Source organism: Dermacentor silvarum, chromosome 4, assembly GCF_013339745.2.
Source record: "Dermacentor silvarum isolate Dsil-2018 chromosome 4, BIME_Dsil_1.4, whole genome shotgun sequence".
In the NCBI taxonomy this organism is placed as follows: domain Eukaryota; kingdom Metazoa; phylum Arthropoda; class Arachnida; order Ixodida; family Ixodidae; genus Dermacentor; species Dermacentor silvarum.
Window position 1 is genome coordinate 43,668,950 of NC_051157.2, and position 27,975 is coordinate 43,696,924.

The window sequence follows — 27,975 nt, forward strand, 5'->3', positions numbered from 1 at the left end:
AAATTGGAAAAGGCTTTTGAAGAATTGTGAACATGCTCCAGGGAAAAGATGGCAGCTTTCTAAGAATCATCAGAGCCATCAACATTAAACGAAAAGCTATTAGTTCATATGCCATCTACAATCCTTTGCACAAACCTTCTAGTGTTTATTTTAATATTTCACTGATACTAAAGCCTCAAATGAGTGGCATACATCTTCTGGACTCCATAAATAAAATTAAAGAAAATGTGTGGCAAGCTTTGACTCATACTTTGTGCATTTTGATGAAAATGGATTTAGCCGTGCCCATAGTCTCTACAAGAATGGGTGAGTGAACATGTCATTGCGATGAACTCATATTTCAGCCCACTTGCACAGTTAACAAAAACAAATCTGTCATGCCATAGTCCATGTGAAGGCTCAATTTTCTCACCACACAATATGTACATGATAGGGCGCAGGTACTTGCTTTTTCCACTGGTAGTAGAGCTACTGCGTGTCATAAAAATTCCTTGGTCAAACACTCAACGCCGGTTTGTCCATAATGCTGTAATTTTCATATTGCATCCAGGTAGATTGTGTATCATGTAGTCATGACTTTGTCATATTTTGCAAGCAGAAAAGTGTTCAAAAAGGCTTACAAATGGCAGAAAGTGATTTGAGAGGATGTGGTAATACTCTGAGCATGTTCTGTTATGACTTGGTGGCTGTCTTTACTCACTGCCCCCTTGTCTTATATTCTATGGTCTTAATCATCATAATGACTCACCTGAGAATTAGCCTTGCAATAATTTTATGTTGCTACTTCACTCAGATAAGTGAAGAAGAAAAAAAAAAGGGGGGGGGGGAGAAAAAGAAGGAGTGGAGTGTATTAGTGACAGTCTATTGATGTACAATTTTGAGGTGCTCGTGGGAAGCTGTTAAAGCAAAATATCTTCATGTGCAATTGAATGAAGTTGCCTTATCTGCTGTGGTAACTGTCAACTGTTGTGATGGTGTTCAGGCTTTTATTACTTTTAATATAATTGTTGACATTTGTTTTACGCATCTGTGCAGTTATATCACATCAGTTTTCATTACCATAGATGGAACATTAGGTAACATTATTCGTACACATTGTGGCCTCAGTCATCGATGCGCATTAAAACCCAAATGTCGCGACCATGACCAAGCCGTAATGTTATTACCGGACTATCACATTCCTTCCCGTCTTCTGTTGTTTTATCTTTGAGTAAGACATCTGTGCATGTTCTTTTAAATGCCACATATACAGTTGAACCTGGTTAAACAATGTCACGTATAGAACGAAAATGCCATCGTTTCTTGACATTCGTTATGGGCATATATTCATTACGTGTTGATACAGCAAGAACCTTTTTAGATTTACTTTGATATAATCAATAATTTCTTAATATCTGTGATTTTTATACTGAGGTACGACTAAAGGGAAACTAGATGAGGCTGTCCTCACATAAATTTTACCAAAACCTTTAAATGGTTTTGCCTTCAGGTAACACCATCCTCAAAAGAACAGACAGGATGAAGCTAAGTTGGTATTGCGTTATGTGAAGTGTAGCAAGATGGGGTGCACGAGACCGACAAATTGCCATGTCATTCGTTTTTACTGTTGTCTTGCATACCCAGTTTGCACTACCCATCACTTTAACACCATCTTGTCGGGCAAAAATAATAGTGTTTAAGATTACCATAATGCACAATTTTCTGCTGTTTCAACTGTTTTTGTTTTGTGTAAGAACACCTCCAGGAACAATAAGACCCTGTTTAATCTTAATACAATAAAGGCTGGTCATCAGGAAATCGAAGCTTCTCTTGCACCAAGTGTCGAGCAATACAGTTGAAACGTGTCATGTGGATACTACCTGCAGGGTCTCCAGGGAGATGACAAGGCACTTGCTAGCGCCCTTTGGCGTGTTTTTCTCATGTGTGAAGGTAGAGATCCTGTGGCACTAGAAACACTTGTGCATTACGTCCGAAAACAGGTTTGTATCGTTCATAATCAAAATAATTTCTAACCTCAATCCAGCGTTATTCCAGTTTGTGCCAGCTGCCTTTTATTTATTTCTCAGACAATTATTGCTTTAGGAATGCAAACAAGCAACCACTAGGTAATTGCATTGTCTTACTTTTCATGGCAATCAATGAGAAGTTTCCAGGCGAAGGAAGCTGAAAGTTGAATACATTTCACTCCTTAAGGGGGGGGGCAGATGCTCTTAAGCACTGTAAATTTTGTGTTAGTTGGTAGTCTTACCATTACGACAGTCTTTCTAGCATAATTGGCAAATGTTTACAGTAAAGCATTTGCATGTTGTGCTGTAGGCGGCTTAATTTTTTTTTTTTTTTGTGACAGCACCTTTATTATGTTTATGTGACAAAAGCAACATGCAAGCAATACAAGCATATAAGTAAGACTTGGCATTTTCAGTTCTTAATTTCCGTAAATTCAACACTTTTTTTTTTTTTTTACACTGAATATATGTTTTACTAGTAGACCTTTCGCCAACTTTTTTTTGGTGGAAAATGTCTCGCATCAAGGTCATTGCTTTGCTTGCACTTGCGGCCATGTTGCCTAGGCTCCTCTTGAAAGTGCTAAAAACACTGCACTCATGTTTCATGTGCAGAATGCAACTCATTAGTTCTTTGAAGTAGTACTGCCAATTAATGGCATCATTCCCGCATGTACTGCTGATGCAAGAGTGTGTTTTCTTTTTTCCAGATTCATATGCTCGACAACATGACACTGGATCAATTTATAGCAGAACACAGCATAAGCTGGACTCCTCTGTTGGACTGTGAGAGCAAAAAACTGTACTAGTGCCTGAAGCTCCACAGTGCATCAGGAATGTGCATGCCAGCGTGTGTGGGATAGTGTATATAATAAAATAGGTAATGCGTGCCCAAATTCTTACGATTGCTGCTGGGTTCGGCGCATCCTAGCCACATCTGTCGTTTTATTCTGGCATTAGACGAGAAACTTTGCAAGCACTTGGTGCTGCTATATTGTGTGTAGCATAACAAGCACTTTTTTGAGGGGAGGGGGGTTTGGGTTTACGCAAGCAAAATAAAGAAAACAAAAGTGTGCAGCTCTGTATTGTGCAGAAATTGCGACATTGTCTCCAAGAACTTACCTGTCAACCAGTGGCTGTAGTTATCCAGCATATCGGCTTTAGTGCGGCCTTTCATAACATGTGTCCCAGCACAGAGCCAAAGCAGGTGTGGTGTCGAGCATAACTGTGGCACACTGTGCGTATTACAAAAAATGTTACGGATAATGTGAACTACCAAAGAGCCATAACATGAAAATATGAAAGTTGCATTGGCGTTGTTCTGTGCTTGTTGTAAGTAATGGCACTGTTTCAGGTTGTAATCTGGAATGTAAGCCTTTTAATATAAGCCTTACACATGTACAATGTACAGAAATTTACACTTAGGCTGCTTGGTCTAACTTAATGAGCAATAACAATTGTGAATGGCTCATAGGAAGCCTTACAAAAATATCACCTGCAACATGATGACACTCCAGCCACCGCTGCTGACCACTTTGCACCAAACGTAGCTTATTACTGGCCTTCTGCATTTGCAAGGCTCGGGCTGCTTACTGTGTCATACCTAATCCTTAAGTACAGAAATATTGTCAAAAGTTGTTGATGTGGCCTCAACACATTCTGGAAACACTGGAGGCAATGAAAAGTACACACAACAAATAACAAAATGGCAAAAAGACTCAAAGAGGAGACATTGCAAAACTTAAGCATAACAAAATTTTGATAGGACTTACCTCACAAAAGAGGAAGTACACCACTGTCGGCAACCCTAGCAATCTTCAAGCTTATGCAGAGCAGCTATAATAGACCTATGGCTAGTGCCCGACACCCGCCAAAGGACAATAGGTTTGTTGTCGATAGAGTTACACTGAGCCTATACCAGAAATACAAGAAATATTCTACAAAGAAGCGATGGCAGGAAAGAAAGAAATGATCAGTTGTTTCCAAAAGTAATGGGAGCTTTTGATGCCAACGACCCCTTCTTTTTTGAAAGTAATGGGCAGTATTCTGTAACACATGCAAGCAGCCATGAGCATATCATAAAACACTCACTTTGGCCAATCTATGCATGCTGAATATGCGAACACAAAACATTATGACAGCAGCACACTGTAAAAGTGTTAGGTGATTGTAATGAATAAATTGTGTGTTCTAATATATTCATACCACTGCTCTTTTGCAAAAGATATTATGGGGGAGAGATAAGCTTTTTGGATATCCATTGTGATACCTATATGATACATTGTGGTACTTGTAAATGTTAAAAATTCATAAAATCTCATGGCCAGACACCGGGGGGTGGGGGGGGGGGGTAATAACACATCTTTTTTTATATATCTTGCCCCGAGCACTCACCTTTTTAGGGGTACATATGCACTTTATTAACTATGATTTATCTTTAGATGCAACACACAAGTAGCGGCAAACATTAACCAGTGAAGACAGATAAGCAACACGTTTTCGATTACAGTGACTTTTTCAGCATTCTTGCTGTTGTCGAATTCGCCTACTTAAAGAACTTCTCTATATAAACTTGCTCAAAGCAAGTTCAGTACCCCTCTTGCATCCTTTCACCTTCGGAAGACTTGCAACCGAAGGTTCAGAGACCGACGTGTGAAACTTTTTCGAGAATAGAATTTACTTTTTGTAAGTATCGATGCAACATTTGTAAAATTGTAAGATATGTTCAAATTCGTAAACTTTATAGGAAATTCTGGAGAGTTTACTCTAATAGACTAAGAGTTGTACACTCTTAAGCCAGGCTGATTTGTCAACTTTGCTTCTTCCTAGCACTTTCATCCAAGGTGTCCAACCCAACTTTGAATCTTATCAACGTTACCATACAGCAACATTATATTAACTAAAATGCTGCTTTTATCTTTATTATACATATATTTTTCGGCTCCGTGTTCAATGTCCGATCTTTAGTTCGCTTCGTTATCCTCGAACATCGAGCCCTTTTGTTTAGTACGAATAGAAAACAGCAGTTATGTACTTTTCGAGGTTATCCATTTAACTTGGGAATGCCTGCTAAATATGCTCCAGTGCATTTTTATCCTTTTGCCAACTCCGTTTTTAAAGTTTTGAGTCCCCTGCAACTACTAAGCCCTACATTCTCCTTTCGTTGTACCAACCACAAGTCCCGTATTTTTCAAAGGGTTACATGCTTGCAGATATTAATCTAGAAGACAACTTGTGCGTAATACCAAATTCCTCAGTTAATTTCACATGACAATATTTGCATGAGGCCTTGATTGGAGCAGTCATCTATATCCTTAAAGGCCAAAGAGCAACTCAAATGCCACTGCTACCATTTCTCAGTGCAAAATGGCATTGTAACCAAAAATCACGATTAGTTTTTCAACATTCTTCTTCAATGTTTCAATGAAATTCAGCCATTCCAAATGTGCACAAAAATGGTCATCATACACAATGTGAAAATACTATAACGCATGTCTATATAAGCCACTTTCTTTATTGCCTTGAATAAAATATTTCAGTGGTTCTGAGCTATTAATGTACAAGCTATGCTGCTTATTTGGGCTTTTTTCAAGAGGACTATCTGTTGATCCAAGTTTGCTTGTAATTCGGCTACTGACCTGATGCATGACCTTTTCCAGATTAAATGATCCTATGAAGCACAATCTTTTTTTCCAGATGTAATATCATATGGAGGCCAATGGCTCTCCAACATCAGTACCATGCAAACATGAATTCACTGACACTGCTGTGAAAACGTTGGCTGCTTCTGTATATAGAATATGCAAGTATATATCAAAATCAGCTTGCTTACAAGATAGTGTGTAACAGGCACAAATACTGACCTCAATGCTGGAAGCATGCAATGCTAGTAATCTACATTTATTGTAAACGACCACAGTAAGGGCAAGAACTTGCTTTTACTCTTCACTTTCCCAATCATAGTCACATGCATAACTAGAGCAGCCCCCACTGAGCCAATCTTCAACACATATCTGATTCAAGGCTTCTTATTTTAAATCTACATAAGACTAATGCTGCTAAAAGATTCCTGCAACAAACAATAAGTTAGAACCACCTTACATCAGGTACACATTTATTTTATCACTCTTCACCGAGTTTAATGTGAAATTCACTGCGATCGAAGACAAGCTTGCGTGGTGCGGCCAAAGGCTGCCAGTCCACTTTGTGCACTAAGTCAAAGAAGCCTGTGCCAATGGCCATAGGGACACCTAGGATAATGCTCTCACTGACTCCCGAGATCTCGTCTGTCTGCCCATAGTAGGCGGCATCAAACAAATGGTCCGCTGTCTTCTCAAACGAAGCCAACATGAGCGCACTTTCTTTCATCCGCGCCAAGCCGTGCCGTGTAATGCCCAACACTTCTCCTCTGAAAGTCATGAGATCCGCAAGGAGCATAAGGTGCCTGCGATCCACGCTGATTCCATGGCTTGCCATTGTGACGCCAATCTCCCGGATAATTGTGGCTCGAGCAGCTTCAATGCCGAGCGTCTTCTCGACCTCTGAGGTGTTGTTGGAGGATGTCTGCGTGCCCTTGACACCGTAGGTGGCAATCACATCCCGCAGTCCATCCCCTTCCACCAAAAGCCGGTACCTGATGCCCCCGAGCGAGTCGTCAGCATGAATGACTGCCCGTGAGCTGCTCGGGATGCCCTTGATGACGACCTTTGGCAGCTGTTCCATTAAATTCTGCAATGCGTAGTACAAGGACACCTTGGAAGTTGCAGTGGGTCGAACGGTCAGCAAGGAGGCACCAATGGCCTTGATGTTTTGGCTCTTGATGCGAAGCTTGGATGTTGATATCGAGTAACTGATTGTATCTGCTGTAACCTCCAGCTGCAACAGCCGAATTCGATCTATGTCAAGCTTTACAAGCACAAAACAGTCGTCAGGCAGAAAGACTTCCTCCAGGTACTCTGACACTTCACCCAGCAAGGTTTTCTCAATGCGACCCTTGACACAGCGGGCGTACTCGGCATCTTTGTCGTTCATCAGGGCAGCCGTGATGATTGGCGTGCTGATTGACTGCACAAAACATATACAAAATTTCTGTTATAACTCGGACAAATAACTAGATTTAAGCACCTATTCTCTGCATTTAAACTGATGTTCTATTAGTGATAGCCGAGCAAGAAAGCTTGCCATGCCATACAGGCATTGCATCTGGTTGGGGCAGCATTTGGGTGTAGAGGTTATTTTTTGAGCTTTGCATAAGCTGTTTGAACTGACAAAGGGCAGCTGTCCTGTTAAAATAGGAACGCTTGATGCAAAGTTAAGCATCATACACAGTATGATAACTGCGTGCGCGAAGCTGTTTACAGAATACCCCTTTTCCTGCGATGCCTCCTATGTAGGATAGAGCAGCGTGTGTTTGAAAGACCAACTGCGAAACACCATAACAGTGTGAAAAATGGGAAGGAGGGTTTCTTAGCGCTTCATTGCAAAGATTGTGGGTGTAGTTCAATGTCTGAGCATACTTCTGTAACCATCAGGCAAAAAGATACCAGCTACCCATAGGTCGGCAAAATAAACATATACTCGCTCACTAATATTTTCGCAGACTACGTACTAGCTCACACTCACGTGCACGCATGCTCGTCGCTACTCAATCACATTCCTACTCGTGCCCAATCATGCTCACCAACACTCACTTGCGTTCATAGTCACTTCTTTTCACACTCACTGGCACCCAATCATGTACATAATTATGTCCACTCAAAATAACTGCCACTGACTAACCGGTGCTCACTTCTCTTCGTTCTCACCAGCACTAGCTCCTGTTTATACTCACGTCCACTCACAACGTTCCTCACTATCGTACGCTGGTGAAACAAATGTGGAGCGAGTATGAGTCAGCATTCTTGTGAATGAGTATGCCGACTTTTGCTGCTACTGCATCACTGAAGCTGCACTCATGGCATGGGAGGAGGATTGTTGTTTTTGGAATGTACAGGCAAGCATGCACAGTGATGGATTATTTTTCCATTGTCAGGCTTTCTTGTTTTCTTTGTAATGTTTTATATTCGAACCATGTTTCTGGGTTTTTTTCTGGGCTCTCTACTTATGTCGCTTCAAAATAAACCGTAAAAAGCGCTTGTCCTCGTGACTTTCCGTTTCAGTGTCTCCATTAAATGTTCACCCTTCACACAAAACTGATGCAACATGAACAAGCCCAATCAGTTACACTACGAAATGGTGAGAATTTAGGAGTGATTTCTACCTGTTTATACCTATTTACAGTTTGTGTTTGATGCCCTTTGTGTGTTCGAAAACCTGTGCACAGGATAAATTAGTCAAACATATTAATCTGCAGAACAGCAGCAATATTACTGACTGGCTGTGCACATTTACAAGGGATATCAGTTGTTAGATAATAGCCCCAGATAGCAAATATGCACATTTGCTTCAGTCTCTGTGTGCAAAACTTCTATGCAGAAGAACAACCTACATTTCTTCTGTGATGAGGATCTTACACCTTCACATACATTTTATTTCGCCAGACTTAATCTGTTTATCTCCATTCATTTTGTTCATACTATGTATAATCAACAAGAAAAAGATAAGGCCTACCTTGCTGGCATTGATGATTTCCTTTATCCGAGGCACACCCTGAGTAATATTCATGGAAGCAACTCCAGCAAAGTGGAATGTCTTCAGCGTCATTTGTGTGGCTGGCTCTCCAATGCTCTGTGCACACACAGCTCCGACAGCAGTGGCAGGTTCCATGACAGAACGCTGGTATTTTTCTCTACAGATATCAAAGAAGCTGCGTAGCTGTGATGACGTCAACCGGTTCAGCTGCTTCAGCACTGGAATGTTCCTTTCCTTGACTTTGTACTGTGCATGTGTCTTCGCAACACCTTCAGCATAAGTGTTCAGAAAATCTTCGAGATCGTTTCGAAAGCTTTCTCCACATGCACTCATATCCTGGCTGCCCAGAATCTCCTTGGAAAGCTGCAAAATCTCATCCATGTCAAGCGGCGGCTCCTCCCTGCGAGGGTGCCGAGCTCGTGTCACTTCCATGACTCGGATAAAGTCGACCGGATTGTCCTCCTTGCCTTCCATAGAGGCAGGATCCAACCCATCAGCTCCATAGCAGAACTGGACGATTTCACCGCACGAGTTGCGCACCGATCTGTCGTAATGGCAGCAGAGGTCCTCCAGGGACTTGACCAAGCGGCGCTGCATGTAGCCCGTCTCGGCAGTCTTCACAGCTGTGTCGACCAACCCCTCTCGACCTCCCATAGTGTGGAAGAAGAACTCGGTTGGAGTGAGCCCAGAGTAGAAGCTGTCCTCCACAAAACCTCGTGCCTGAGGGGAGCGGTCGTGCTTCTCGAAATGAGGCAGCGACCTGTCCTCGAAGCCGTTGGGGACACGATGACCACTGATGGCTTGCTGCCCGACACATGCAATCATCTGGCTGATGTTGATGAAGGACCCTTTGGATCCACACACCGCCATGATTAGCGGGCTGTTAGTTTTGTGCAACTCGCGTAGGCAGGCCTTGCCTGCGTGATCTCTCACAACAGAGAGCTCCTTGAGACACACTGCCTCCAGAGTCTCCTCCTCATTGCAACCAGGCTGAGCTTGAAGCTTTCCACACTTCAACTGCTGGATGTATTCTTCGCAGCGGGCATAGCCGGCACTCACCAGGTCCTGCTTTGCCTTTATAAGGCCGGCACCCGGAGTCACGTCACCTATGCCAATGGAGAATCCTCGGTTTTGAATATAGTAGGAGGTGAGGCGCACCAGCCTCCACATGGCGTCGGCAGCGTACTGGTCACCGTAGTCCCGAAGAAGAATGTAGAAAATGTTGTTCTTTGACCCAGACCCCATGGTGCCCTTGTCCATCGTTCCGCTGAGCAGTTCACTGTTGCGGATTAGGACGTACGCATCGTTGACGCACATCTCTTCTCCCGAGGTGTATGACTTGCCCTTGGCTCGTAGGCAAGCCATCACAGGAGATGAGCGACTGGGACGCATGATCAAGCTGAAGATCTGCTTGCCTGTCCACAAGCACACTGGCTTTAGAATGGCTGGTGGCGGGAGCTCCACACTCATGTTGGTGTCCTTGCCTGCAAACCACAGAGCAGTGTTTAACACTAAGACATCACTGCAAGCCCAGGAATAAAGAAAAACAGCTTTCACTCACTGCATACATTTAATGCCAGTGAATATTCAATGAACAGAGGAAACCGTCATTGCCCATTCTAATGGTCACATACTCAAAGAAGTATTATATGCTGAAATGGCACTGTATGGCTGTAAAAAAACTGTGCTGACGTTAGACATCAGCCACTAACATAGATTAAGTAGATACGTAGTATGATTAACTGGGTAATTCCATGCCAAATGTACAGAAATTTACCTGAAATCACAATGTTGTGTCACTAGTCATGTCTGTTAAAATAAATTTCACCATTATACACAGGAAGAATTTTTTTCTTTAACATTATTAGTTTTAAAGTTCGATTTTACAACAGCGAATATTCTGTGTGCCAGGCACATGTGACAGCTCATGTAATGGACTTCTATGTGATTTTTGTTATCTTCTGCAGTAAAAAAAAAATTAGGTTGAAAGAGAGTTATCTGCATTTATAAGCTGGCATTTGGCAAGCGAAAGCTTCATTTTTTGGTGTTCATGTCTTTTATTACTATTAAGCATAAAATGCTTTTAGCTCCCATTGTCGGCGACCTTCAAGTGACCTTGAGACAAAAGCCACAGCCTTTATCCGGGCACTCAAATGAGAACATCCGAGCAACCAGTCAAAGCTTCAGAAAATGCGGTCTCTGGCCCCCAACCCTTTGTACAGGACCGCTTTACATACACTAGTTACTTCCCAAACCCAAAAAATATTACTTCCGATTCCTTCCTAATGTTTGTTCACAATGTCACTCAAGCTGTAACTTCTAGTATGCTGAAGTTTTATTTGAGATTTCCAATAGCGACGTTCAAAAGGCAGATACAGGGCACCATACACTTGATTGTCATTTTTTGGCGCTGACAGGGTTGCCTGTGCTCTTTTCAATGCTAGCGGTCCGTGAGTTGGCCGCACATTTGCAGCCGACCACTTCAACGCGACAGGAAGAAAAAGTAGCGACAGATGCTGAGCGCGCTGCACTGTTGGAAGAAGAAAAGCGGTTGAAGGCGGCGTCACCAAAGGCAGCAAAAGACGCCATATGGTAGCCCCCATTTCATGCTTACATCTACTCTCGATTACAGGAGAGGTAGCAATTTTTTTTTTATTTTTACATTTCTTCCGGTGCATGGGCACAATGTAATCTAACAGATTTATTCTGAGTAGCATAGCACGGGTGAGATCTGGCGCCGACTTGTGCTATTTTCTGCCCTTGTTAACATTGTGCTGCCCTTTCCAAATGAAAAGGAAAAGTACCAATCCTCCTTGCTTCTCTTTATCTGGCCCATGTTATCTGGCCCTGCTGTCGCAAACAAATACATGAAAAAGAAGAGATGCTGTCTGATATATCATTCAATGAACAAAAGCACACCCAACCATGGTTGACAGTCAGTCAGCTAAGGAACACCACTACAGGCAGTCTTCCCAGTATTATTACCACAGTGAAGTTTGTGGTGCAGGCAGTGGCATAGCCAGGGGTGGAGCACATCAAGCACGTGCCCCCCCCTCCCTTCCAACAAACATTGCTGGCTACACCACTGGGTGCAGGTGAAATCTATCGGTTCACGCAACAAAAAGAAATTGATCATACCAGCAAGCATGCAGGACGCAAGCTGACAAGCTTTGGCTCTATCCAGGAAGACATCCTTCTGAGTGATAAGGTAGCCACCAGTGATGAAGTCCTGAATTGCAGCTATGAGAGGCTCGCCGTTTCGTGGCGTCACTAGGTTCGCACGTGTTCCCATTAGCACCAGGGCTTCAGCACGTGCCTCCTCTGTCTGGGGTAGATGAAGGTTCATCTCGTCCCCGTCAAAATCAGCATTGTACGGTGTGCAGACACACTCATTGAACCGGAAGGTTCGATGAGGCAACACCTAGAAAAAAAAGAAATTAAAAAAAAAAGACATCCATGTACCATAGCTGTCGGATGTGTGGACAGGAGAGGCAGTACAAATTGCCACTTTGGATGTTGTGTCGTGCAAAAGTGAAAGCATGAGGGTGATTGTCCCATGATACAGCACCAGCGCTTGTTCAAAGCTGACCTTTATGCAGTGTTCAAAGATTTTAAAGCATTTGCATGCACAAATTGCAACAGAAAAAAAAAAAGGCACTTAGAAGAGATCCATAGGAAGAAGCAGCTGTATTGTGCAGCACAGAAAAGGAATTAACAATGATTGTCTTGCACAACTAATGTTGTAATGTGTGGTGTAATAACTTGGAGATTGCTATACCTCCAGCAATGAAAATAAAAATGTCATATCCACACCTATTATCACATAAGCGATAGAGATTCATAACAACCATCACTGGTTTATCTATAGACCTTTGCAAAGTAAGTTGCCAGGCCTTCTCCATAATGCCCCCTACACTGCTGTAAGCTCGTGTGAGCATGAGCTCAAATCACTAGGGATGGTAGCAACATGTACACTTTGTACATGCATGCGCCAGTCCAGAGAATAAGTTTTGGCAACACAAGTCTCTTGAACAGAGAGTGAGCAAATATATAATTATGAAAAATGTGTTAATATTTTCTTTAATTTTACGATTACAACTGATGTTTATTAGAAAAAAAAATTTTTTTAAATTAAATTATGGGGTTTTACGTGCCAAAACCACAATCTGATTATGAGGCACGCCGTAGTGGGAGACTCCGGAAATTTGGACCACCTGTGGTTCTTTAATGTGCACCTAAATCTAAGTACACGGGTGTTTTCGCATTTCGCCCCCATCGAAATGCGGCCGCCGTGGTCGCGATTCGATTCCGCGACCTTGTGCTCAGCAGCCCAACACCATAGCCACTGAGCAACCACGGCGGGTTGATGTTTATTAGAAACTGAAAGACAATTGTATTTGAAGCCTACTTCATTTTGTTTGATTCTTCTACAGTGCTTGGGTTCTGAGGTATTCACCATCGACTTTGACACTCGGTACACTAATTTCACATTCACAGGTGGGAGTCCCTACATGAAAACAAGCCCCCGTGTGATGTAACTCATTTGTGTAGCAAGCCAGTCGAGAAGCCGGGTGGAGCTGATAACAGCTGTGCCCCTGCTCATGGCTGCCAAAAAGAAGACTTCTTGTCAAGATTCCCACCTCTGAATGCTGAAATTAGCGTACTGAGCATTAAATTTGAGATTAAATATCTGGAAACACAATTGGTTTAGAAGTTGTCAAACAAAATGAAGTTGGTTTCAAATACGATTGTCTTCAAGATTCCAAAACAAACATATAACGTAATCACAAAATATAAATGTTAATTAACACATTTCTGTGAATTATTCATTTCCTCACTCTTCTTGTTTGTGAAACTTGTGTTCACGTAAACGCATAAATCACATGTGCAAGCAGCGTTTGCATAGCCAGCATAGTGATATTATTAAAATTACTGATACCTTAACTCTGAAAGCAGTGTATACTGAATGCAATTGCCTGATTTTTTCTTCTTTTGTGTACTTCCATCTTGTTCAAGATTTCAGTATTTATAAATAAAAATTAAATATTTTAATGCAGCTGATACTTAAACGGATTTTTTGTTTCTCTCCAGAACAGTTTTTTCAGCTAACACGAGAACAATAGGCAATCAACAAACCTTTGCAACATGAGCCATGATGCTGAGCTTGTGCAGTGAAGGCTGCCGGTTGAACAGCACGACATCACCATCCTTGAGGTGCCGTTCAACAATGTCGCCTGGCCGAAGTTGCTGGGCCAGCTGCTCTCGGTTGCCATAGCGCAGGAAACGCTTGAAGCCAGAACCACGGCACTCCAGAAAATTTGCACCAGGATGAATATCACAGCCATTGCGGATGAGCTGCCTCATCAGCTCAAGGTTGTACTGGGTGACCCTTTCCGGGTAGGTGAGGATCTTGGCCACATGAACTGGAACACCAACCTAAAATTTGAAGTGCGAGGATCACCAATCTCTTCACACACATTGTTATATTTAAAATGCTGTTCTTGCTTTCTCAACAATATTTCAACATTTATGCTGCTCACTCTATCCAGCTGCTGAATGAGGTAGAATTCTATAAGAAAAAAGTTTGAGATTGCATAACCACATATTAATACGATGGTAGGCACTAAGGTATCTGATGATCTGACAAAGGTGTACCTTTGTATTATAATTTGCACTGAATGAAGAAAACCAAGCATACGGAAACTGTTGCTCCTTCATATTTTAATTTGTGCTGAATGATGAAAGCAAGCATATGCAAACTGTTGTTGTGGGACAAACGACACCGGCTAAATAGGCAGGCTGCTTACGGACATCGAATGCCTGCCTACCTCGTCAATGCGCAGATTTGGATCGGGCGAGATGACCGTGCGGCCCGAGAAGTCCACCCTCTTGCCCGAGAGGTTTCCCCTGAAGCGACCATGCTTTCCTTTCAGCCTCTGAACAAAGCCGCGGGTGGGTTTCTTGGGTTGCATGTTGAGCGGGATGCCGCTCGTCTCGCTGTTGACGTACAGCGCGCATTGGAGCTGGAGGAAGTCCCAGTCCTCCATGATCATCTGCATCCGGGCGCCGGTGGTGCGGTGCTTCTGGATCACATCGTTCAGGAATATGATCTCGGTCAGCTTCACCGTCACGTCGTCCTCGTTCGTGCCCGCTTTCAGCGCAGACACGACCGACGGCCGAATACAGAGCGGCGGCACTGGGATGTGCGTGAGCACGAGGTCTTCGGGACGTCCGCAGCGCGTGTCCATCAGCAGCAGCGGCACGTCCTCATCCGGTATCCTGCGGAGCAGGTCGCGAACGACGAGCGGGTTGAGAATGTCGCTGGTCACTTTGTTGATCACCGTGTCGATCTCGGGATTGTAGCCGCGGGCTTCCTGGTAGTCATCCTGAAGGTCCTTGATGACGCCTTCGTTTTTCTTGTGAGCCTTGAGACGCTCGTGCACGAACTTGAGCAGGCTGCACTTCTTCACTTGGCCGTTGACGACGCCGCAGTACGGGCAGCTCGCCTGCTTGCGGCACATCTCGACAATCCTCTTGTGCAACGACTTCTTGGTCAGGAAAGAGGTTGACGGGCGCTGCACCATGTCGAGGAAGCGGGCCCGGTCCGGTGCAGGCAGCATGACACGCGCGCACGTCTTGCACACGGTGTGCAGGATGTTGTAGACCGCCTTGAAGTAGCCGACGTGAAACACGGGCATCTCCAGGTTCACCTGGCCAAAGTGGCCGACGCAGTCGGTGAGGCCCTTGCCGCATGTCTCGCATTTCTTGTCCTTTTGGCTCGTACCGAGCTTGTTGTCCAAAACGCCGTACGGCACAGTCTTGTGCAGAGATTCCCGCTGATAGAGGTTCTTGCTGACGCAATGCACATGGCTGAGCTGCTGAATGTCGTTCGCGTTGAGGACGCCGAAACTGATGTTGGCTATTTTCATGGAGGTGTCCGCCTCACGGAACTGCTCTTTGACCATCTTGACCGTCTTTACCCGCAGTAGCAAAATGGATAGCTTAATTACAGTAACTCATCGCTGTACCTGTAGTCGAGAATTTTGAACAGCTCTTCAAATGCGTTGCTATCTTGCCTGTGCTCGGAACCGCACATGCTTTACAACAGCACCGGGACACGACTTCTCGCGACTTCAACCTCTTAACAATAACAAGGCTGCCATTAGTAGCTCACTGTACTACTGTACCGACTGTACTAGAGTGTACTGTACAGTGCACCTCCGCAGAACATAGGTGTGGTAACTCTACCAGCAATGCGTGCACACAGAACACTATGCACGCCGCCATGCGAGTTTCCATAGTTTCCAACATGTTCTGGAAGCTGCGTCAGTTTTAGAGCCTACCAGGAAATATAGTACAAAAACAATTCGCGAGTTTCAGAAAATTTATGTGCAAAAGCTCTTACAAGCTAAACATTGATAGCGACGTACTTTTTTTTTTCTCCAGCTCATTCGGTTGCCAAGGTAATTATCGCCCCCATTATCGCGAACCTTGTATACCCCGCTTATCGCACCTCCTAGCCTGGAGACGCTTATCACTTCTCACAAGTCCTGCGAGTCGTTAGGCTGCTTTGCGAACTGACGAACCTTTCTCTCTAGTCCCCAGTCTATTTCAGCTAGTCATTTTTGTTCAGCAATTTTCCACGACAGCGTCAACCATAACGCACAAGGAGCACGAGTCTCTAGCGGCGAAGCGGCGCACCATTCCGTCGTCAAAGCAATACAGCGCGGCGGGGCCGTCTGCTTCAGCGCGCCGCGTCCGCATCGCCAAGTTGCACTCCACAGTGCCTGCTAAAAGGTGAACTATACGCGTACTGTCATTGCCCTCATTACGTGAACAAGTTAAACTTACTTTTAACTAGATACGCAACGCATCTCGGATCACCCAGACGCGCTTTACCAACATGTTTAACTTCTTGTACGTTCAAGCATTCTGTACCCAATCATGGCTTTCCGTTATCGTCTACTTCTCGTGCAAAATAATGGCCCAGTAATCTACCACACATGATATCTCACATACTGAAGTCACATTTCATTGGCTGCAAGTGACCTTTCTTCTTCTCTTTATTTGTATTTTTCCTAGAACGAAACTGAGGGCTCACGGCTGCAACATCGCTCGCTTGAGCTTTGTCTCATCACCCGACAGTTTGCTGCGTGACAGCAGCAAATCGTGCGACGGTGAGTTAATCAAGACTATTCTTAATGTTCCTGGTGTCCGCGACCTCCATGCCAAGCGAGAGAGCCCGGATGTGAACAGCTTTTTGCGCGCGTTATTCACGTCCGCCCTGAATCGAAGTGTGTAAAGCCCGAGATACGTCCGTCCACACTGCATTCGAAAGCGCGGTCTTACATGCTTCTCAGCACTGTTATCTCTCGGTTTACTTCCAAGCTTTATTGCAAGTCTGTGGTCCCCCTTCCTGGCCTCGGCACAATCTCTGAACGCTGGTGCTGTTCACAAGGGGGCCGTGCTGTCGCTCTATCACTGGCTTGTCATTAAAGTGTGGCTCCCCTTCAAGATATGCATACGAGTGGCACTCGCTTTGCACGTGCGAGAGGCTTACAGCAGACTCTGCTAATCTTCCCTCTTTAATTGCTGCTCCCTATTGCATAATTATTTTATTTATCAGCGCTTTCTATCTATCCGCACTGTAGAGAGCGCGGTAGAGCTAGATGGCATTGTCCAAAGATACGCAGTGCTTATCGCAGGTATTGAACGACATCGCAGGGCCCGCAAAGGCATAACATGCTTCTTGATAACCGAGGAGAATAGCTCTTGAGGCGGCTCATTTAGCAATATCAATTCTTGAGCACTTTGCTAGATGTGTCCGTGCTTATGTTAAATGCACATCCTCCTATAAACGTGCTCGTGTTTACTCTAACTACACATTATTTCCGTGAAATAGAGAGAGTGAGAAAAGAAATACTAATGCACCCTTCAGGCTGTCGGATTGGCGTAACCATTTATGAAAGACGTTCTCAGTCGATACTATGTCGAACTGCTGTATTGAGCCCTGGTTGCTGATTAGTAGATATCAACCTTTTCAGCAGTAACAATAGGTTTTGTCTTCAAACAATATTTCGCTTTTTTTCTCGCCTTCAGAAAGAAATAAATATGCTTGCCTTAATAATAATAATAATAATAATAATAATAATAATAATAATAATAATAATAATAATAATAATAATAATAATAATAATAATAATAATAATAATAATAGTAATAATACCCGCCGTGGTTGCTCAGTGGCTATGGTGTTGGGCTGCTGAGCATGAGGTCGCGGTATCGAATCCCGGCCACGGCGGCCGCATTTCGATGGGGGCGAAATGCGAAAACACCCGTGTATACTTAGATTTAGGTGCACGTTAAAGAACCCCAGGTGGTCCAAATTTCCGGAGTCCCCCACTACGGCGTGCCTCATAATCAGATCGTGGTTTTGGCACGTAAAACCCCATAATTTAATTTAATTTTTAATAATAATAATAATAATAATAATAATAATAATAATATAAGAGAGGGGATGGTGTGAGGGCGCAATTACATACTTTTTCTTCTTCTTCTTTTTTTTTTCGAGCTCATATTCTGGCACAGATGTTGTGTTTTCCTTTCAAGCACTACTTCCGACTAACTTTTTTTTTCAGTTTTTTTTTTAATCTGGTTTTGCTTTACCTCTCTACCGCCCGTGGAAGGGCACAGTAAGCAGCAGCGTAATTAAGTATTACAGGACATTTGGCAGTAGTACGCATAAAGAGGTCGCATATGATGCCCGATTTAAATGAGAAAGGGTGACAAATCGAATTCAGATGATGATGACAGGATGCAGCAAACCAAATGGAATTGTACTCGTATGATAACCGATATGCACGCAAGTCTATAGGGCCTGGCAAGCGATGCTACACTTAAAAATGTTACGCCCTTTGGGGGTCTTATCTTAATTGTCCCAAACAATAATCATCTATATATCTCGCGCGCAAAAAACACCCATTACTTCCAGGTCACGAACGCCATTCGCGTTATCAGCTTGACAGTGTTCTTGACAGCGAGCGCAGAGCTTTCAAGCTAGGAAACGCAAGCAAGACGAATGATTATTGTTTGGCGACGAGATACACCACGAAGGGTGTGGCGCCCTCGTCGGGATGTGGCCGCCGCGGCCCGGTTATCGAACCCGCGACCTCGTGCTCTGCAGCACAACGCCTGGAACGCCATATATAGCCGCTGAGCCACCACGGCTATGGCGCGGCGCTGATACGCGCATGGTGTTCGTTGTTCGTAACCTGAAAGCACCGGACGCGCAAGATATATGGTGATTATATTGTATGGGATCAAGATAAGCCGGATAAGCCCTAAAGGGTGTAAACTTGTGCAAAGCAAGGTGTCCAATATAACGCGCGGGAGTAAACACTGTGTGGTGTACACTTTAAAAACAAGTTCACGTCATTTGGGACGTATATCTTTGCCCCACAACAATAATCGGTCGCCGTCTGTCTTGTGCTTGCGTTTCCTTTCTTGGAAACTCTTCACTCGCTACTTTCCTGTCAAGGAATGCTATGTACGTCACGCTGATAACGCGCTTGCCGTTCGTGAGTGACGATTATTGTTGTGGGCCGAAAATACGCCCCAAAGGGTATGACCGGTTTTGTAGAGTACACAATAGGAGTCCGCCACGCGCGCTTGCGTTGCTGCGAGAAAAGTACAGGATATGCGCAGCGTTAAAAAAAAAAGGGGGGGGGGTGCGCTCGATATCGATGGCAATTATTGTTAATTTGCGTGACAAAATTGCGCCGATGGGGTGCGAAATTTTGAAGCCTCTACTGGACAGTCTCGTCGGAAAGCGGGCGGTCGTCGACCACTCTCAGCGACAACCGGTGCTTAAAAATCTTCCCTTGCTCGAAGGTGAGGGGCTCCCATGCGTATATGGACTGCTCGTATGTATGTAGGCGTTTCTCATCGCCAGGCGAAGAGGGGCGCATCACCTTCCGCCTCCTCCCCCCCCCCCCCCCCCCCTCCCTCGACTTTGCGCTCTGGTGACAACGAATTTCGTATAAGTTCCGCCCACAGAACCGCACTAGACTGGCCTTCTGTGCATCCGCGCTCCAAAACATATAATTCCGAGAGAAACCGATATTGAAATTAATTTGCCCAGCAGTGACGTCATGGAAATTAGCGAAGGCACGGATTGGTTGTCGCATTTGTAGACATTCTCTGAGTTGGACAGCGGCGTATTTGCCACTGCCTTTCTTAGGTTGTTACCAACCATAATGTTCCTGCAAAGTCCGCTGCCTGAAACTTACCTTGCTGGTATGACTATAGTATCAACTATAGGCGTTGATAAAGACGGTAATAGAAGTGTAATACAAGTCGGTCCAGTATTTTCTTCTCATAGCTGCAGTTAGGAACTGCTCTGACAGAACAGCGTACGTGTCTGCAGTTCGATTAAATTATTTCACGGCGGAATCTCTCCTGGAGAGAGTGCATGGCCTCACGATTTCGTTTGCTTGCGTAGATCCTTCGCGATCTTCTAAACAAAAATATATTAGAGCGCAAATCTTAGGCGCCCGTTCCTGCGGCGAGCGTCGGCGTCTCGGCGTAACCGAGCGAATGAGCACAAAGGATCAAAGAGCGAATGCGGAGCGCAGTGGGGGATGAAAGACGGCGATAGCGAAGAGAACGCGAGGAGGAAAGCGGAGGAGGAAGGTGCAGCGGAACCATGAGGCGGAATGCGGAGAAGGACACGAAAGCGTGAGGAGAAAAGCGTAGTGCCGCGTAAGACGGGGTCGTCGGCGACGACCGCTACGAGATGGCGCCAGAGTAGCGCGCCGTCGTCTGTTCACCGATACCATATATGTAAACAAAGCGCTGCATGAGCGGAGGTCTGTCTGCGGCGGCTGCTGTGAATCGCGTCCACGCGTCACCCACGCGCTGCCTCTCGAGATCTCCCGATTAGCGAGGCAATCGCGACACACTTCGCTCCGTTTACAACGTGCCGCACGAGACAGATTGTCCGCGCCAGCCAATATATCGCGAAATGAAAACACGTATAGAGCTGCGCTCAAATTTCGCATTAGAAAGTATCGTAATCGTCGGTGAACGTTTTCTTGTTATTTTTATTAGTTGATATTTTGGGATAGCTTGCCCTTTCGGTGCACAAACTACCCATGTTACACAGGTAATAAAAAATAAAAGAAGCTCGATTTTTGGCGCACATAACTCACTGCCTGTGCAAAGATACAGCCGGTCTTTATAATTATTTCGACGTCAGTGCTCAAGGCCTATCCGGCATACGCTCTTAAAAAGTGCGCACCCTTTGGGGCTTATTTTGTTCCACAACAATAATCGTCATCTGGCTTGCCCGCATTTCCTTACGCTGCGCGCCCGGCACTTCCAGGTCACGAACGGCATGCGCGTTATTAACATGCATGACGTAGCATTCTCGGCAGGAAAGTAGCGAGCGCAGAGTTTTCAAGAAAGGATACGCAAGCAAGGCAGAAGATGATTATCGTTGTGGGACAAGATAAGCCTAAAAGGGTGCAAACTTCTTTAAGAGTGTACTACATATACGGTGCATTTCACTATTTCCCGCCAATTTAACTTCCGCACTGAAGTTACTAAAACTTGGTTAAAAATTTTATTTTGGCAATTATCAACAGTTTTGGCAAGCAACAATCATCATACTGCATGTGTTGCGATTCCCTAATTTTGATAGTTGCAAAGATTTGCCGGTAGAATGGTGATACGTTATGGTGTAGTAGTGCGGATTTCCTGCCCTATAGGGACGAGGCCACGTGGCTGCGCTTGTCTTGTGAGGGTGTAATCCTGTTGGTCCTTGTTTTGTTCGTCAACAACCGCCAAGTAGGCATTGTGTTCCGCGCGCCATTCGATACACATGCCTTTTGTAGAGAGGCGACAAAAGTGCTTGATAAGAACCTGGAAGTGCCTGTCCACGTCTGTGCCGTTTGTCCGATATGGGGATGGCGGCGACGGACGTGCACACGACGCGCTGCGGCTGCTGTGGTACCGACACAACGTTTCCTGCGTCAAAAGAGCAACTCCTGTCTTGAGACGAATATATGCATTGTACGGACATCGTATAACCAGGAATGGTCGAGCACATTCATGAATGCTGGAACGAGACACCCCTTTGGGTTGGAAGTCCTTCAACGACTTTCTTTTATCTCAAATACTTTATTTACACGGTGGTGGCAAGCTCAGAATACAACCACATAAACGCGGTTGTTATAGTCGAGTTCATTATATGTGCGCGTGCGACACGAGCAAGGACTTCCGCAAAGTGTAAAAAGAGTGCACCTGTAATCAGAGCTTACTCCCCGGCAGTGTCAGTGACCTCAGATTTGGTGTACCTTATTGACAGATATAGCTGACAGGCAAACTACTGCAACAGCGATCAGTGGCATAGCCATGCAGGGGGTGGCCTCCGGGCACGTGCCCCCCTCCCCGAAATTTCTGTATAGGCGGTCTACCTAGCCCTCTTCCCCTCCCACCCCATTCCGGTCAAGTGCGTGCCTCCCCTCCCCGAAAAAAAACATTTCTGGATATGCTAACGACTGCGATCCATTACATGGCGCTCATACCAGCTCGATTTCGAAACAATGCAATCGCATATTCAATGTAAAACTGTACAAATGCGACGATTCTATTCCGATTCCATTCCGATTCGTGTTTTGATCGTCAACATGTCCTGCGGCGCCTTGTTGCAGGAGTGACCACGGTCGACGCCAACGATTTTTGCACTCTTATATAACGGTGCGGAAAACTAACCGTTCATTAGGCCTCGTATGTTTCGTCAGAGTGGCGCTTTTGATGACAATTAAAGGTACGATTCTGACCAATCACGCGAGGGCAGCGAACGGTTCGCTTTTTGAACCGTTCTGAGATCGCATCCCAGGTAGGATTCTAGCCACCCTTCCCCAGGGCCCAGGCAGCACGTAAAGTGCACCCGACTGCTGTTTTGGACCCTGTCAAATTCGTCATTTTGACAATTTTTATTGGCTGAAAACTTAAACATATGGCGTAATTCGTGCCCAGAAAACACGGAGGAAGGAAAGAACTATGAGGGATCGAGCACTGCGCAACACGTACGACTGAAGCTTAAACTAGTCGGCCTAACACCTGATCGTCACGTCACAGCTGCGCACGGTAGGTTTATCCCTGTCCTTACACCTTCATGCCAGAACTGCGTCCCTGGATGAGGCCAGACTATGCAGTCAGCGAGCGAGATTGTACGGTGCACAGATACCGTTTGTCTAAAGGTACAATTTAAAAGGTACCGGTCTTCAGTGCAATACGATGCACATTACCGACACATATCGTACATTTCGCCGCAATATATTTGTAGCAACGAGTCGTGCGAGTAAAGATCTCACCGCAGCCCGTTTACAAAAGTACGCGGAGATATATATGACATGACAAGATGCTGCGCACAATGACGCGCTTTTTTTTTTTTTGCGTGCAATGGCTCTGACGTCATCGCGGACTTGATTCTTATCGGGCTCACAAAGGGCCACGCGTGCGCACGGAGTGAGAATGAGAAAGCCGTTTACGGCTGTACGACGATCATGATCAGCGCACGTGTGTGACGGATGCCTGGCCCGCGCGCAGTCGCGCTGGGCTGATAAGACTAACTGGGACGTTCCTTGGTCGTCCTTGGTTCCTTTGTCCGTAGTAAAGCGCGTGGCTACTGCACGTCGAGGTCGCGGCGCAGTCGTCAAAACAGGCACGCGCGCAACACGACGCAGTCTGTCTGGAGTGTCGTGTCCAAAGCACACGTCGTTCGCCCATAAAAATGTCATAGCCAATTGCGGCAAGGTTCTGACTGGTGTTGCAGAAGTCGAGGGGCGCAGTAGCGCTCAACTTCGCGTTACAAATTGGCGGCTGGGCGTGATCAAATTTCTTTAATAATTTTTCTTCTTTTACTTCTAACAACGTGTCATTAATTCGTACTAGTGGCGGTACCTCCAGGACACCAAAGCGGCAACGGAGACACAAAAGCTGGAACACGGACCGCACTACTTCCAGCTTGATCAGTCCACTGCCCTTTGAGTGCCCCGGAGATCCTGCGCGCCGCCTGCTTTATTACAATCTAAGGTGCTCTCCTGAGGCCTCCGTTTACCGGTTACATGTGCCCTCCTGAAGCAGTAGTTGCAAAAAAAAGTCGCAGTTTCGCCCGAAAGGCGAAGCATCGATTGCGATAGCAAATTAGTGGACGGCTATAGGAAGTAAGGATAGTTTGATCGACCGTATAAACTTGTAAACATAGGCGTACTAACTCAATTAACGAGCATGGTGTCACGCGCGCACAAGCAAACATGAACGCATCTCACTCGATGACCGCGGAAACTCGCTGTCAAAACGCCGTAGTGAGTAAGCGCGGCAGCAGCAGCGAGCGAATTGACTTTCGTCCCGCGGCTCGCGTCAACGTGAACTAAGCCGCGAAAATAGCGCAGGGAGGACTCTGCCCCCGCCGCAGTTGGCTTTCAAGATACAGCCGCCCAGGCGGACGCGCGCGGCCGGTCGCTCGGGGTGCGTGGAGCAAATTCGCCTGGAGTGTCCATATAATTGCTATCGCAATAAAAATCCATTCTATCGTCACAACGAAAAAAGGACCTCACGACGGAAAAAGCGCCCCGCAACTTCTGCAACACCAGTCAGAACCTTGTAGCCTGCTCCCTATTATTTTCTGTCTCATCACAAAACTTTCCCAGAGAACGCCTAGAGCTTTTCTAATTGTGTTTACACTCGCGACAGTAACGCCATCTCGAAAAGCTCCGCGCTGTGCGGTCCAGCCAACGTTTTTAGATTAGGTTCTAAAAACGTTGGGTCCAGCAACAACTCAAGAGGCTTAGCAACAACTGCTGGTGGTCCGACAGTTGGCACAAGGAGGGAAAAAATGAGAGAGAGAGAGAGAGAGAGAAAGGAGAGAACAAGCAGCGACCACTTCCCGAGAGACTGGCCAATGACAACAGCCAGCAATTAGGTGGCAGCGGTGTTCAACAAATAGTGCCACTCCATTTTGAGGAGTTCTGCCTTTTTTTTTTTCTTGCAAGGCTTTTGATGAAACAGCATTCAATATCTGCAATGAAGAACTTCAACAAGAAAGACTATCACATATAGTTAAGAAGGTATCTTTAAGGACTGCAAGTATTAGTTAATTTGTTGTTACACTGCACACATCGGGAAGGACTTAGCGAACATGTTTCAAAATATATATGCTCAATGTTCTATAATACAAAATGTTTGGTAAAAGTAGCATAAAAGTAATTTTTTAATTGTAAATTAAAAATTAGTTTAATAAATTGTATTTTTTTCTCATTTATCTTGCAATGCACCCCCCCCCCCCCCATACAATAATGCCTTCTGAGCGCATGTAGTATGTTAATAAGAAAACAAATATAATTCCAAGGTATTCAAAGACATTCAGCTATTAACTGCTGAGATGCCAAAAAACAAAACAAAAAAACAAACAGCTTTTGTCTTTTTTTCAGCCATGGCTTCCATACCATACACAATGCACACTGCCATGAATCTGCACAAGAAGGCCACAGAAGAGCAAACAAAGAATCTTGGTGTCATCTTTGAACCACCGACCAGCAGTAAGTTCCAGAGCTAAATCGACAAGTCCTAGCAGACTAGCCCACAGTGCTAATAATACTACGAAAAGACATTTCTATCTCTCGGTCGGAAAACTATTAGGATTGGAGTAGTTTGACCCACACACTTTTGTATTGTGCAGCGGTTGAGACAACACTGCCAAAGTACAACCCAAAGCTGATGAACAGCATCTGGGGTCTCTACAACCGCTATGCTCCGCACTCGTTCCAAAAGAACTGCGAGATCCCCTGCTGCTCCGTGCCCGGGATTGCTGGCGCCCAGGACAAGTACGAGACACTCAATCATTATTTTATATATAGATTTCTGACGAATGTGCAGATGCTTCATGATCGCTTCTTAAAGGGACACTAAAGAGAAAAATATGTTTAGCTGTATTAGTAAATTACTCTACAATAACAGAGAGGCCACTAATTACTGTGAGAGGAGGCTTGATAAGCCATAAAGGATGCAAAAATGAAGTACAGGTGGCGACACTGCCATGAAGTTCCCACACTAGCTCACTATATGATGTCGGGGATGTTACTAATAGAACCTGCTCGGGTCAAATAAATTGTTTTTTTTTTTTTTTTTTTGGACGGAAAAGATGGACTATATAGTGTTCTAAAAGAACCAATGACTGAAGTTTCAAGAAGCTTATATGGGGTAAAGGACAGCTCAAATACGAAAACATACTTTTAAATCCATGAGGTCAAATGACGCACCAGTGCTGCGGTTTCAGTGCAAAATTTAAAAAATGGAAATTTAATTGTCTCTTTTAATAGTCAACATGTTACTGCGAAATTAACAAAAACAGAGTTTAATATGGAAGAATACTTTATCTACCTAAACTGATCATGTTTCTCTTTAGAGTCCCATCAAGAGGCCTTGCAACACATTTGTCTGCTCTTTTTCTCTGTGTTAGTGTCTGTGTGTAGCATTATCGTGTCTGTATTAGTGTCTGTGTTGGCATCAGTTTGCAATAGCTTTACCAGTGCATTTCTGCCCATACAACAAGCTCATCAAATGACCAATCTGACACCAAACCTGTATTCTCTGAAAGGTGTAGGGTGTGTCTGTTAGCACTTGTGATACTTTTTGTGTAGCTACTGTACAGCCCTGTCGAAAGATTAGCTGTGAAAGCATGTGCCATGTTGTAGCTGCATTACTGGTGAGGGTGTTTTTCTCGAAAAGTTAACTGGAACACCCATGCATTTTGTTGGACACATTTAAAATTAATATCCGATACTGGTTCAATCCTCAGAATTCGTTCTAAGTGGATATATATCGCCTTGCGAACTCAGCGGCTATATTTCGTAGATTGAAAGATGTGCCGGAAAATCATTAATTAAAAAGTTAGTGTAATTATGTTAATTATTCAATTAGGCATTTTGATTTCTCGTGTAAGCAATGGCCGCCTCATCGAATAGTTTAGATCAAGGATTATAACTGTGCTATCTGCCACAGGCAACTTTAAAAACTTGGTGCAGCTAAAATGAAACACCCTGTATATCCAATGACAAGAGAGCAAGGAAAGCTATGGATTTAACGAAATGGCTGCTTCGACAAAAGGTTGTTGCAGGGAATCTTGAAGGAAATACCCTCTCTAAAGAGCAACCACAAGTGCACTTGGTTTTTGAAAGTTTGCCACAGGAGCATTGGTGGTTATGGCAGCTGTTCTTTAGACAATATTTTTCTTGCAAACACAAAAGAAGAAAGTTGCACTATTTCTGCCTGATCTAAGAAAGTTGTCCTGAACAAAGTGGTGTGCAAGCTAACTGTCTAGCAAATCACAACAGGAGTTTGTTTTGCTAGATGTATAATAACTCGAGAAAGTTATACCAATCAGAAAGCCACTGCACTTACTAATATTTTACTCCCACATATTGCAGGCCATTCGGATTGTCCCTCTGGAACCGCCTGCACTGAGGTAAGTCTGGCAAGCTAAACTTTACCATGAAACACAATGCTTTAGACATGTTGGACTTGTCCAGAAGAATTCTTACAAAAGCAGCTAGTGATAAGTCTGGCTCATATGCACATTGTTTTGTCTGTAATAAGTCCAAGTAATATTACTGGCTCATCTGTCGTATACTAACATTTCAAGCAATTCATTTTTGCAACCAGCATGCAATACTAATAGCCCGAGAAAGCTCAAGTACGCAAGCCTTCTTGCAGCATTTGCCTGGTTAATGGCACAGTCCAGTGATCTAATGCCTTGGTCACCTCAAAAGTGCTAACGTTCTAGTAATGCTTAGCTAATGCTCCACGATGCGGATGACCGAGAATGGAAGTTTCTAATAAATTTTCATCATTTACTTCTAATTGCTGACCCAAGATGTACATTTGACAATGCTTGCATAACAAACTAATGTGAATGAAATGTTTCATTCAGACATGATATGAAAATATCTTTTTGTATTTTGTTTCACTGGCATTTAAAGGGCTCCTCTTTAACTTAATTCACCACTCTGTGCATATGCTGACTCTCAATCTAACAAAAGCACAACAAACGAAAGAAAAAAAGTGCCTATTATTTTTTCTCTTATATTTTTATTCCATTTTTTCCAGCAAATGGCTCTGAATACCCCGGTAGCATGAAGGAGCATCAAAGCACTCACAGATCAAGAGCGCGACTGTGGTTTTTTTATAATATTGTGTAGTACAAATTAGATATGATGTAGAAATAAAGTGTGTGTCATTTATACCTCTTTCACAAGGCACCTCAGGGTCTTATAGCCAA

The 27,975-nt window shown here is 44.4% G+C and overlaps 3 protein-coding genes across 3 annotated transcripts in view; 2 read left to right on the forward strand and 1 right to left on the reverse strand.

Annotated features, from left to right (window-relative positions):
• Positions 1-2,899, forward strand: part of LOC119449888 (ubiquinol-cytochrome-c reductase complex assembly factor 1-like) — an 11,494-nt gene extending 8,595 nt beyond the window's left edge. Inside the window, exons 7-8 of the mRNA XM_037713169.2 lie at positions 1,866-1,979; positions 2,714-2,899. Coding sequence (XP_037569097.1) covers positions 1,866-1,979; positions 2,714-2,812 — 213 coding nt within the window. The 3' untranslated portion in view covers positions 2,813-2,899. The remainder of the gene's footprint in view (positions 1-1,865; positions 1,980-2,713) is intronic.
• A 3,201-nt stretch (positions 2,900-6,100) lies between these two features.
• LOC119449886 (DNA-directed RNA polymerase III subunit RPC1) lies at positions 6,101-15,936 on the reverse strand. The gene is made up of 5 exons (XM_037713166.2): positions 14,462-15,936; positions 13,770-14,069; positions 11,772-12,054; positions 8,613-10,117; positions 6,101-7,067 (listed from the first exon to the last, which is right to left on the reverse strand). The coding sequence occupies exons 1-5, from the start codon at positions 15,596-15,598 to the stop codon at positions 6,126-6,128; spliced, it is 4,167 nt and encodes a 1,388-aa protein (XP_037569094.1). The 5' UTR covers positions 15,599-15,936; the 3' UTR covers positions 6,101-6,125.
• LOC119449892 (uncharacterized) lies at positions 15,627-27,951 on the forward strand. Its single transcript, XM_037713172.2, has 7 exons — positions 15,627-15,644; positions 16,198-16,430; positions 16,716-16,810; positions 25,130-25,237; positions 25,378-25,522; positions 27,125-27,162; positions 27,804-27,951. Exons 1-6 carry the CDS (start codon positions 15,627-15,629, stop codon positions 27,159-27,161), a joined length of 636 nt encoding a protein of 211 aa, XP_037569100.2. The 3' UTR covers position 27,162; positions 27,804-27,951.
• Positions 27,952-27,975: the final 24 nt, after the last annotated feature.

Bases quoted from the DNA above. Each gene is read 5' to 3' on its own strand.
- LOC119449886 (XM_037713166.2), bottom strand. From the start codon at position 15,598: ATGGTCAAAGAGCAGTTCCGTGAGGCGGACACCTCCATGAAAATAGCC. The intron at 14,070-14,461 runs GTAGGCAGGCAT...TTCAAATTTTAG, and splicing joins CAAATCTGCGCATTGACGAG to GTTGGTGTTCCAGTTCATGT. The intron at 12,055-13,769 runs GTTTGTTGATTG...TTTTTTTTCTAG, and splicing joins TCATGGCTCATGTTGCAAAG to GTGTTGCCTCATCGAACCTT.
- LOC119449892 (XM_037713172.2), top strand. The intron at 16,431-16,715 runs GTGAACTATACG...TATTTTTCCTAG, and splicing joins TCCACAGTGCCTGCTAAAAG to AACGAAACTGAGGGCTCACG. The intron at 25,523-27,124 runs GTACGAGACACT...CACATATTGCAG, and splicing joins ATTGCTGGCGCCCAGGACAA to GCCATTCGGATTGTCCCTCT.